General features: G+C 40.4%; 1 protein-coding gene across 1 annotated transcript; it reads right to left on the bottom strand.

Moving 5' to 3' along the window:
* Window positions 1-457: 457 nt before the first annotated feature.
* eif3m (eukaryotic translation initiation factor 3, subunit M) lies at window positions 458-7,845 on the bottom strand. Its single transcript, XM_069657427.1, has 11 exons — window positions 7,730-7,845; window positions 6,972-7,104; window positions 6,516-6,654; window positions 5,392-5,515; window positions 5,134-5,228; window positions 4,882-4,965; window positions 4,687-4,786; window positions 3,943-4,024; window positions 2,411-2,554; window positions 2,018-2,078; window positions 458-697 (listed from the first exon to the last, which is right to left on the bottom strand). Exons 1-11 carry the CDS (start codon window positions 7,769-7,771, stop codon window positions 574-576), a joined length of 1,128 nt encoding a protein of 375 aa, XP_069513528.1. The 5' UTR covers window positions 7,772-7,845; the 3' UTR covers window positions 458-573.
* Window positions 7,846-12,770: the final 4,925 nt, after the last annotated feature.

Here is a 12,770-nt window from a genome sequence, read left to right as displayed (position 1 = left end):
GCCACAAGCTCAAAGTGTTGATGCTACAGCTCTGACCTCAGCAGACAGGGTCACTTTAAGTTCACTTTCCTATTGTCACCTCTCATGTGTTCCCAGACGAGCGACCCTCTCACTACAGGCTATTTCTCACCCTAAGTCACAGCTCATCTAATACCGACATGCTGTCCTTTAACCAAAACCAGATGTTGAGAGCCGCTGGAAGAAGAGCACCCATTAAAGTCAATGTATGGCTCTGTGAAAAGATGATAATGCAACTAGTGGGGTGCTTGTCTGAAAAGACTGATTACACTGTATATACATTGTCCACTAACGGTAAGGCTTTTCATCGAGCCATAAAATGTGAAGTTGTCAATCACACTTTAGTTTCTTGTGTGTTATGCATGTTGCTGTGTTAATGGCATCACTTAAAACCAGATGAATCTTTTATATATAACAAAAAAAAAGGAGCAATCACAGGTGATCTCCAATGATCTTTTATTGGAGGAATATAAAAACTGATGGTTTCAGTCACGTTAGTTGAAGAGCAGAAAATAATGGAGGGTCAGGCAGTCTAAACGTTGGGTAAAGCTGGAGTTAAGCAGAAGGTGAGAGGGCTTGCAGACTGGTCTTGACATTTGCTAGGTTGGCCTTCCAGGCGCTGAGGCTGTCGTGCAGCTGCTGCCACTGCTGCTTGCCAAAGGTGCGGTGTGTGCTGTGGCTGATGAGTGGAAACCAGAGAAGAAAAAATGTTAACTTGACAAAATAAATGCCGGCCAAAGTCGTGTCTCACATTTTTGAGGAAATAAAATATATAGAGATGACATTGCTTTATATTCTGTATCAAGACATCAAATCACAGAACAGTTCTGTGAATTGAAAGAGGAGCAGAAAAAATATTTTCTTGACGGGAATTTATGAACCTTTAAGCTTTTCCGAGTTTCTACACGGATTACATTTTTCCACAGACAAGAACCAAATAAACTCTTAGCATTCATGACCTTGACGAGAGACAAGATTGCTTTGGCCAGATTCAGGAATGCAAACTTATCCACACACTAATTAATTAGTCTTTGCAGCCTAGTTTGGCCTAGCATGAAGAATTATAAGAACAAACAAAAAGATGATAACGGAGGCTACACAGACAACAAAGTAAACCTCCTGGATGTGAATATGAAGTTTGTTTTCCATTCAAAGCATTTCAGCCCTTTAGTTTAGTTTAAATGCCAGTGAGAAGACAAAAAAAAACAGAGAAAAAAAAAGGTCCCAACTTCAGTCACACGCACTGAAGTGTACGCTTGATACAGCGGAGACTACATTAACGATGAACATCACCTTTTAGCAGCATAAGAACAGTTTTAAAGGAGCTATTGGCCCCTGGAAAAAGCCACTGTCAGTCAAAGCTGGTGTTCTCTGTAATCGATAGAAGCAATAATATTTGAAATTTGCGCCATAGCTGTGGAGAAAGTTGTGCAAACAGCTCGTGAACACCCAGCGTTCATTGCGCCCCTCCCTCTGAAAGGAACGGCCCAGCGAGAGACGCTGGAGAGAAATACTATCATTTCACTGCAGGCAATGGCCTCGGAGCGGTACAGATTCCGAATATACCGGTGGACTGTCTAAAAAATCTTCCGGTCTGCAGTCTACGTTTCAAACCTGATGATTTTGAACGAGACGTGACATCGGAGGCGGGCGTCCTAGATTGAGGAAGTGTATTTTAGTGAGCTCCCTGGCCTCCGCCAGATGAGGTGTTTTTTTACATAGTCTGGCAGAGGTTTACCAGGGCCCATTGGAGAAGTGGATAGCGTCCTCCAAAGGCACAGAGCCAAATTGCATTTTTTCCCACCATAATGGCATTAGCTCAGCATAATAGCATTATAGGACTGAGGTTAAAAATTAGCGAACTGGCCCTTTAAGAAGGAAGGACAGAATTTTTTTGTAAATCGGCCTGAAATGGTACCAAGACTACATTTGCTTCCACTAATACAGGTCTTTATTTGGAATGTAGCCATGTATGTGACAGTTTGATGAGAGAACCTACCTCACAACGACTTTCCTCTGTGTCTGGTCGATTTTGCAGTACACCATCTTGGTACGAACAGCTACAAAGAAAAGGCAGACAGGAAGGGAATGAAGAGGCAGCAAAGGCTCTGACAGAAAGCAATAAAAACACCACTGACACGAGAATAATTTAAGAGTGTGCACATGGAAATGATACTGAAGGAGGAAGCTAATCCTGGTCACAAAACATTGGAAGTGCTATTCTTGGGTCTGTGCCATCTAAAATCAACATTGCATTGTTTTCATAAAGAGGGAAACAAATCCTATTTTTGGTACAAGAAGTTTTATCAGTACCCTGTTTTTTTTAACCATCCGCGAGTTGTTTGTGAACAGCATATGGGCAGAGAGCCAAGATTAATTTGAGTGTTTGTACCGTCAATGACAAAAGCCTCAACATCATCCGCTCCGATCTGCAGCTCCTGTTGCATGGTGTCGAAGGAGATCTCCTTGAATTCCACCGCCATGCCCATGAATGTCAGCAGACGCATCTTGGACATGTTCTGCTCGTGAGACAAGCCTGCAGAGCAACACGCAGGGATCATTAAGCACAAAGCAGTCACAGTCGATTACTCTCCACTCAGGGAGTTTCCCTGTGATAGTTGTTGCTACATTTAGGACAAGCAGTCAGGGAATCTACTCATTAACACAAACATCACTCCACATTGTCTGTTTTGAGAGTCCATCCTACACATGCTTGTAATTGGACCTGAGCCTTTAGTAGTGAGAAAGAGGCACAGTGCTGACACACACACATTCCTGTCCTGTGTCAACAGAGCACAGTACGTCGCAACAAAAGAGTTTTGAAATCCTGATGTAGTGAACACTGCAAAATATGAGATGCTGTGTTTCTTATTGGAAAAGGTGTGTCAGATGGTTTTTAAGTGTACTTAAAAAATTTTCTAGGATAAAATGTGTCATTATATTCAAATCCCAGGCTTCATTTCCCTCCACAGGATTTACCATTGTCCACTTAACCCTCACCATTGTATAAACAGCAGATTGTTTGAGCTGTATGACGCATAATAATGCTGTTCTTACAGTTTGAGACAGCTGAAACACCAGTTCCTAAAGACAATACTCTGAAAGGAGCAGTTCGCCCCTGGAAAAAGCCACTGTCAGTCAAAGCTGGTGTTCTCTGTAATCGATAGAAGCAATAATATTTGAAATGGGCACCATAGCTGCGGAGAAAGTTGTCCAAACAGCTTGTGGTTTCACCAATTCTACATTCCTACAACACCCAGCGTGCATTGCGCCCCTCCCTCTGAAAGTAACGGCCCAGCGAGAGACGCTAGAGTGAAATACTACCGTTTTCGCTGAAGGCAATGGGTCAGAGCGGTACAGAATCCGAAATACAACGAGAATACACCAGTGGGTCATCTAAAAAAAATCTTCAGGTCTGCAGTCTACATTTCAAATCTGACGATTCTGAACAAGACATGACATCGGAGGTGGGCGTCCTAGATTGAGGAAGTGTAGTTTAGCGAGCTCCCTGGCCTCTGCCAGACATTTTACTTGCATTACATTTTATTTCCTACCATAAAGGCATTAGCTCCCCAGAATAGCATGATAGGACTGAGGTTGAAAATTGGCGAACTGGCCCTTTAACTACTGAAAAAATGATACACCCTTGTTGCAAGCTTAAAGAAGCATCACCTTCTCTTACAAAGCAGGGATCAAGCACTAACAATGTCAGAATAGTGATTTATAAATATTAGAAAGAGCTGACTTACATTTTATCACTGGCCAACAACATTTCTAATTATTGGTGGTTAAAGTTATTAAGACTAGTGCAGTACTGTAGATTTTGTCTTGTATATTAACCTGTGTACTTCTCAAACATTCAGTGTGTGCATTTGTGTTTGTGCAGAACTGAAGTAACCAACCTCTCATGTTATGTCTACTTACCAAGAGAATCAATGAAGTCTTTGTTATTCTGGTAAAACTTTACGTATGCTGCTAGCTTTGCGCTCACGAAGATGGTTAATAGCTGTAAAAGAGAATTAGAAGGATGGGGAAAGGACATCATAAGATTAGAAACACAGTCAGGTCAACTTTGCACCTAAGCAGGCCGAGAGGATAATCATGTCCCAATTACATTTAAGACACAGATAAATGGAATAAACATCACATTGGCTCCAATGCAGAAATTTTGTCCTTGATAAACATTAGGGCTAAACTATTAGTGTCTTCACAAAGGCCTGGCCGTTGACCCGTGAAATCTCTTTAATGACACTGTGCACACACCCTATTAAAAATATGTTTTCATTGTCTCAACCCGTTCAGCTGGTAATGTACAAACATTCCTGCTGTTCACCATTCAATCTTTATGAACCATTGACTGGTCAGCAATTAAAATATTGGGTTGTGCTTGTTTAAGCTGTCATCGACACTTAGCATCAAATATGCATCTGAAAAACACAGTCAAGAGGTTTTACATCACTATGTGTTTAAATTCCAACTGTGTTACGTAAGAGGCCATTCTAGAGGTACAAGATGACAGAGCAGTCATGCTCTTGATAGAAATGTTTTAAATCTATTTTGTGGGCTTTGGAAAACTCACATTTTCAGGATATTTAGGTTTAATAAATTGACATGACTCCAGTTATTGGGCTAAATTTTCCTAGAAAAAAATCTTACAACGTTACTCACATCATGGATGAGTTCTCCCTCCAGGAAGCGGACAGGTTTCAGGGTGAGCAGGTGATCGATCAGGAAGGTGTTGGGGTCTTTTAGAGCACGCACGATACACCTTAAAAGGAAAGAGACAAATATCGCACATGTTTGAAGGACATACATTTTATTAAGGCTTGGTGATAAAATGTTAAACGTGGTCTCCAAGTTTACCTGTGGGCATCAACACGTGCTTGTGAAGCATTGTCTTCTGTGTAACTCCCCAGCAGCTCCACCATCACTTTTGCTGCAGGCTCACTGTGAAATAAGTATATGCATTGTTGAAAAGTGTCCCTTGTACCGAGATCATTTCCTCAAACAATAACACAGAATCTTGCACAGTCTTAGGTTTAGAGGTACGTATATGCATGAAATCAAGTTATATTATTTTTCTGTCCGTATTAAACTGACCCAATGTGTAGTTACCTTTTTTTGCAGTCAACCAATGCTTCATATACCAGCCTCAAGAGTGTGTGCTTCTTCTCTGTGTTCAGGTTCCAGTCGATAATCCACTTTCGCACCTGATAAGCAGCAGAGAGAGGTAGATTTAATCTACTGCAGAAGAAAATAATGCAGCCAGTAGAAATAAGACAGATCCTTCTTGCTGTCTCTGTAGTTTAAGGCAAATAATGCACAATATCTGACTGCTTGTGTTATTCCAGGTAAATCATGGTGCGTAGATACCTGATCAAGGTCAGTGGGGATGAAGGCGATGGCGTTACAAGTTGCTGCCACCTTGATGAGGCCACAGAAGACGGTGTATCTCACTGGAGTGTTCTCATCCATGCCATGGAACAGGTTACTCAGCCTGTAACATAAAACATTACAGAAATATGCGTTTGAACACAAATTTTAGCAGATGTAGGTTTTGTGTCACTCCGCAACATTTTGAATTAGGGCTATCAAGCGATATTAAAATTTTTTTCTAAATACTTACAGGCTCTGTGATTCATTAATGTAAATTAGTCGCATATATAAAATAATTTTTGTTTCAGCATTGCATCACAGGTAGACTTACTCAGTCTGCATTATTCTATTATGAGTTTATTTTTCTTGTTTCTTCAGTTTAATTGTTTTCTCCATCTTTTTGTACTGGTCATTCACAAACAACTTTAAGTCTGCTCCCATCAGTTCTCTTTGTCACAAACACACCCACACCTCTGCTCTTACTGCACACACACCTACGCAGTATGCTCCATAAATTCCACCCAAAATTTGCATAATGATTTTTATTTTTACACACGATTCAGTTTTCACAGCAGGCGAGCCACATGTGGAGGAGGTTTGTTGGTGATGGTGTAGCATTTAAAACTATCAAATACAAAGTGTTACACCTTAATCAATGCATTTACAGAAGAATGGTAACAGTGGACGTCTCTCTCTCAGTAGGTGTGTTTGTTTCTCTGCAGAACATGTGTGTAATCCCCTCTTGCAACAAATACACAACGAGAGATTGATCACGTGCTCATTAATTGGGGATGGCGTCGTTCTCTCTGATGCACTAAAAAACTTACAATTAAAGCCATGCAACATTTCGTCATCTGCTTCCATCAAAGCTGCTGTTTGTTCAGTGACGCATGGGGTCTGCTTTAATGGTTTTGATTCATTAATCATACTGAACGTATTATTTTGAAAGCCCTACAAACAATATCTTGATTTAAAGTCCAAAAGACCAACAATCTTGACTAACCTAAAACATGGCCTGTTTTCTCTCCATGTATGTGGACTGTGTACTTGGTCAAATATTATAAAAAATGTTTAAAAGAGGCACTCCTGTGAACATATATTAGCGAAAAAAAGGAACTCACAGCTGCATCCTGAGGGAGGGTCTCTCTCCTTCACGGAACTTCACCAGTTTCTCACAGAGACTTTCAATGAGGGCCTCTTGCTTCTCTGTCTCCAGGATCAACAGCAGAGACACGATGCTGTTCATCACACTCTCCACATCTACAGAAAAACACACAGAGAAATTGATATCCATTCAGAAGCATTTTCAAGATCAGTTGCATGAAATATTGACACTTATTCATGGCCGACATCATTAAACAGCATTTAATTTAGGTGAGCCAGGTCCATGGTCCTGGAGATGTGCATACTGGATCAATGGCATAGCTTACAGGGATACTTAAAACAACACCAACACCAAAGCTTTTTCTAGTAAAACAATTAGAAATATCTACTTATAAAAAGCCCTCTTCTGTTTGTAAATTTTCTAAACTAGTGATCATAGATTAAATGTAGTGGTGTTCTTCATCATCACCTACCTTTATCATCGTCCTTGAGGCACACATCACATGCCTCGATGATCTGAGCGAGGTCTACATGAAGTCCACCTTCAGAGTTCTCCTCTGATATTTCAGCTCCCTTGGACTTGATGTAGGCTCTCAGCTCTGATGCCTGAAACGTTCAACAGAAATATGATTAGTATCAGCAGTTAAAATTATACATAAAACAGAAAGAGTAGTACTAAGCTATTTATGTAGCAGTGTGTAGACAATGTCAAAAATATCATAATATTCTTGTATTTATTTACCACTCTGTATTTTTGATTTAACACACAGTAAGGGAAATGTAAACCATTTTTTGTTTTGTTTTTCAAACTGAGGCTAAATTGGGATACCAGCTTAATTTATATAGCAAGCAGGATGCTTTGGGTGGCTTGTTGTATTTTATTTCTTTGTTTATTTAGATGTCTGCTAGGCAGCTAGCATTCTTTGCTAGCCTAACATAAGAACTTTCAAGTCATTTGTAAAGTATTAGTGGTGAATAGATTTAGCTTAATATAGCTCACACCAACAAAGTCGTCTAAGTGGTATGTTTGATGTGTAATTACTTACAAATCGCTTCCACATGTGACATATTCAGCGTGCAGCTAACAGTAAGCACGTACCTGTCAGCAGCTAAAGACGGTTAGCATGTTAGCTAGCTAGCATGCTAAGTTATCTGGTTGTATAGTTTCCATTCATCGACTCATCCGCCAGTGTAACAGTGCTAAATGAGCATTTAAAGACTTGAGTCGTACCTGGTCTTCTTCCGTAATGTCGATAAACGCTGGGACGCTCATTTTGGGTGATTTTGTGAGCCCAGATGATGAAATCCACGCTCTCACCACAGCAAGACCTGAGCGGAAAAGAAATGTTGAACGAGTACCGGTGACGCTGTTGCTCTTCCGGGTCACGCTCTTAAAGGTACATTAACAGAGCCTGGAACGTTCGGTTGAAAGTAGTCTCATGATAGATGATAAGTCCCTCTCTCTCCGTAGATTGTTACTGTTATATAGTATGTTGTTTCATTGTAAAATGATGTACCAACATTATGCACATTAATGATTGGACTTTAAGTGGTGTATTTCCAGATGGAGTGAGAAAGCCCTACCTACAGAGTGCTCCATAGCTTCAGCTTGTGCGACCCCTTCCTTTAGAGGTCAGACAACCTCCTAAATTATATTAGTCACTTTCACTTCCACCACCTAATCCTCATTTTTCATGATTTCTTATCCAGGTATCAATCTCCTCTGTGGGAGATTAACCCTGGATGTCTTGGATGAGAGTTAGAGAGATGAACCTGATCCCCAGGAGAGGTTATCTGATTGAGCTACAGTCCATCTGCGTGGACCACCATGGCAGGCCGGGCCCAGTGGAGCTCTCCAACCCGGAAACACCGTCAGTGTCAGAGGGCAACACTTTTCCACCTCAAACCCGCTGACCTATGGGTGTGCTTGTTGGGCCTCTGTACCAGGTGGGACCCTGTGTATTGTTACCATGGCAGGCCACTCGGTGATTGAGGTGAGTGAGGTGAAGAGGGTAAGTGGAGCAGGAGTTCACCCTAAAACTATGTGGTCAGGTTACTACATTAAAATGTTGAGTAGGCTGTGTCCCCGAGGAGTGTTTTCCATTTCCAACCTGAACTGCAGCTCACAGTTCATCTGTCACAAAAATATGTGTGTTCTAGAGGATTCATAGGCTACGGAGACTCATCATGCCATTTCATAATTCCCCGAAAGTCTGCTTGTCACATATTTCTCTTAACAGGAACTGAACTTTGTGGCATTCAACTGGATAGATACCTTAAAATAGTGTGCTGAGGGGAAATGTCTGATGGAGTGTTGCACCATAATGCTCGTATGATGCGTCATTCAGTTGGGAAGGCAAGTGCCTGGTACCAAATCCAACCCTCACTCTCTCCCTGCCCTCGCATGCTGTCATGGCAAAGAATTTATAGCCGCTTCTACACAAGTGCGCTTGTGTAACTGCGAGGCTTTCATTATCTGATTAACAGCTGGTGTCAAGTGCCTGGTGTATTTCAAGTCCACAATAAGAGTTTTGGAGGCTTTGAAGCTCCAGGTGCATTAGATTTTGTTATTGTCGTATTTAAAGGGTCTTTAAAATGCCACAGTGTGTTATGATGCTTAATAGTTTATATCGGTGATTCCCAAACTGTGGTATGTGTAACCCTGATGGTACGTGAGCTTTGTGGTATGCAAGAGCCTTGCTGAAAGGGCATAACAAGTGCACTCTAATTGACCCAAGTCCTTTACTTCATTTTGTGTTGTTACACACAACCGTCGTTTGTAGACAGCCTAGTATTGCTAGTTAAAACAATAGTACTTATTGTGTATTTCGGTCTGTATGAACGCACCTCCAAATAAAAAACCAAACACATAGAAGTTACATTTATATAAATATATAAATATAAATGTATTTTGGTGATTACATTTATTACACCTAGGTTTAGGTGATAAAATAAAATAAAAGTTCCAAACGTTTCATACAAAAAAAAACATTTCAAACATTTCCTAAACAATAGTCGAACTTCAGTTTTTTAATTTGTGTGTCACCTTATTAACCTTTATGTCCAAAGTAAACAATAACTTGTTTAGTTTACCCCTTTAACAGATATTCTTTATATTTTTCTTTGCCCTTTTCTTTAAAAAAACCCAAAACGGTTCCCCTAAGGATACTGGCTCTCTCTGATTACATATGATTATTATTACATTGCTATTATGTTGATAATCACTAAAATATTAATATAAATTAATTTGCTGGTGCTTAGCCAGGTTGGGTAGACATGACATGACAATCGACAATACAGTAGTATAAACTAGTAACATTAAAGTCATGCTTAAAGCCGTAGGAGTCGGACTCTTAAGTCATAAATTAAAGCAGAACAAATGGAATAAAAGGCTACAAGCTCCGAAACACAGTCAAGAGGCAAGTGACATACATGGACATGACAATGCAGCTTATTCTGACTGCGCTTACACCTGTCATACCAAGACTATTCCAAAAACAGGCTTGTTCATCTCGCTGTAATGATGTATTATAATTGGCGAGGCAGCTTTTCATTGTTACATCATGAGTGTCTGGTGTGGGAAGTGGTGCTTGGAGAAGTGATTTGGCACATGGTGGTACAGTGTCTGATAAGTTTGGTTCATAGTAGTCACGGCCGAAGGTCGTGAAAATAGCACAAGATATTATCCAGCAGCATTGCTAATGTTTGTCTGATGTCTGATTGGGCGTTTGTAGTCGGTGCGTGTGTGCAGAATTCAATTGAAGAGTATTTGCAAATCAGTGCCTGTCAGACAGTCAGCATCTTGAAATCACACCTTCCCTCGAGGTTGTGAAATCATTTCAGATATTGCTAAAGATAAATCATTTTATCTTATGTTTTCAGGGAAAGTTGATATTCTGTGTTGAATCCAATTCTCTGTTTTTAATAGCCTTGTTGCAACACACTTTTATCTCTGCGTGCTGAACATCTGTTTTAAATGCTGTAAATTGAAATTGAGGGAAGTTGTGTTTTTTTTCCACTTGAATATATTTTAATATTAATATATATTATTTATTTGACACCATTAAAATACTTTCCTAGGTTTTTGGGAAATGTTGATGCTTGTTTTAAATCTTATGTTTATAGGCATAGGCATATGTAATGTTTTTGGTGAATGTGTGTTTTGGTCATTGATTCCACGTTTATATTTGCTTGAATGTACAATAAGCTCCAGAATTTGTATGGGTGTGTTTGTAATATTTATGTATATCATTAGTCTTTATTGACCTCATCCATATTTGTTTGATTTGAAATAGCACATGCTCTTCCTAAACGGTTGGCAGACTGCCCGCTCAGCCTCCTCAAAGATAAATGACTGTGTGTTAAGAGTTCGTTGAGCCCAGGTGTCTGTTTTCTCCCTGTCAGCCCGCCAAGTGGTGAGTATCCGTGTAAGCTAGTCTCATGGTCATCATCCAACATGGCTGCCCACCTTCCACCCACTAATTGTCTGGTTCCCACAGTTCTGCCTGCCTTCACAATCTCTGAAAAATCCCCTTGCTCAGGCTCATCTATCAGCCAGTGACCTTGTCAGGGAGCATCGCATGAGTAACTTCCCTGCTTCCCTGGGTGGAGTAAATTGCTTGTTAATTACTTATAAGCTGACCCGCCCTCCCCACACACACGTACGAACAGATACAAGAAACAAATAAACAAACAAAGTAATGGTATTAGACAGAGGTGAACACAAGACTACACAATGGTTCAAGGCAGGCAAAATCCCACAGGGCTCTCTGATGGACTTTTTATTGTCCAGGCAGCAGAGATATAGTCACAGTGCGTGCTAGTTATCTCTCTGTTTATGCCTTGTGCTACATTATCACATATACATTTATGTTTAGGCACATTAGAACAGGAGCCATCACTGCTTTTGACCTTGACTTATTATCCACTTTCATTTGGAACTTCATGGTACCAATTCCATTGTACCTTATTTCACTTGAAATAAAGCCATAAGGCGTAAACAAGCAGTTTATGAATCAGTTAAATCAAAAAATAGCTTCTGTCGGTTGGACAAAACAAGGAGTTTTATAGCATCATCTAGATCTTGGGGAACCAGCAATTAAGCAGTATTACATGAGAGGGAGTGCTGTTGTGCTTAATATTAGCATGGCTGTGATTTGGTCACAGGAGAAGAAGAAAATGACAGACGTCCTGATATTCAGTATAACAGCACTCCCTTGTGTTTATTAAGAACAGCAGATTATTGGCCTTTGTTTACTTAATCATTCATTTGGCTCCACCAACTCAACTAGCTCCATGACTGCTACTTTGTGTGTGTCTACACGCTGCCCCACACCAGCTTCTATAGTGTACAATTATCTCTATGTATCCATTTATCCTGCAAACAGTAAAATAAGAGTCAGTTGACAGTTACTTTGGTGGTAAGTGTAGTTCTGGGATACAGGCTTAACGTGGACATACAGTATACCATTGAAAGAACAGTATTCAGGAGTGACTTGTTTTTTGGTTTGCAAATTCACTGTGGTTGGGCATGAGCTGACCTCTTAGTATGTTGGCAGCTCATATAAACCTGTTGTACTGTGCCAAAGGGCAGACAGACGTTTAGATTTAGTGGTGAACAGAGTGGGGAGCAAATGAAAGACCCAGTAGTTTCCTCAGGACTTGGTCGAAACCAAAACCAGAGCTAAAAGGAGACTGAATATTGCTCTTATACAGGTATGTCAGGAAGTCTTTAGACCCAACTTCATTAGCCAGCGTTGTGTTGTAGCGGTGCATCTTTAGGCGTTTCTTTCCACCAAGTGGACAGAAGATAATTCATGCAGCTTAGTAACATAAAGTTAATTCATTATGCTTTGTGAAAATGCCTCTGTCCTAGCCACGTGCATGTTTGTGTGTGTTTGGTGTGTATGTGTGTGTGTGCAAACAACTTATCTTAAAGCCAGATAGCTGTTCAATCCCTGTGATCACTTATCTCCTTAACAGATAATCAATCAATCACACAGCACAGCTGCACACCTCCAACACAGAGAAATGTAATTACTATTTCTTTTATTCATTAAATAAGAACTTTATAGTTCTTGTGTCTACCTCTAAGATGTGTCTGACTCGGTTGTTCTGTACAGTAAAGGTTGGTACGTGAAATACCCCTGTTATCTTTCCATATCACTGCATGACCAGCTCCATCACTGACCACCGCACTAATCAATCAAAGCGAGCGCGCATTGGTGGTGTTGAGCTATCTGAGGTCGTTAATCCCGCTATGTGGAATGTGT

Source organism: Semicossyphus pulcher, unplaced genomic scaffold, assembly GCF_022749685.1.
Source record: "Semicossyphus pulcher isolate SPU_LCO1_2020_fin unplaced genomic scaffold, fSemPul1.0.p SCAF_1, whole genome shotgun sequence".
Taxonomy (NCBI): Eukaryota; Metazoa; Chordata; class Actinopteri; order Labriformes; family Labridae; genus Semicossyphus; species Semicossyphus pulcher.
This window is presented reverse-complemented; position numbering and strand designations above follow the sequence as displayed.

Bases quoted from the DNA above. Each gene is read 5' to 3' on its own strand.
- eif3m (XM_069657427.1), bottom strand. From the start codon at position 7,771: ATGAGCGTCCCAGCGTTTATCGACATTACGGAAGAAGACCAG. The intron at 4,966-5,133 runs GTAACTACACAT...CTTATTTCACAG, and splicing joins TTGGTTGACTGCAAAAAAAG to TGAGCCTGCAGCAAAAGTGA. The intron at 698-2,017 runs GTAGGTTCTCTC...TCCACTCATCAG, and splicing joins CAGAGGAAAGTCGTTGTGAG to CCACAGCACACACCGCACCT.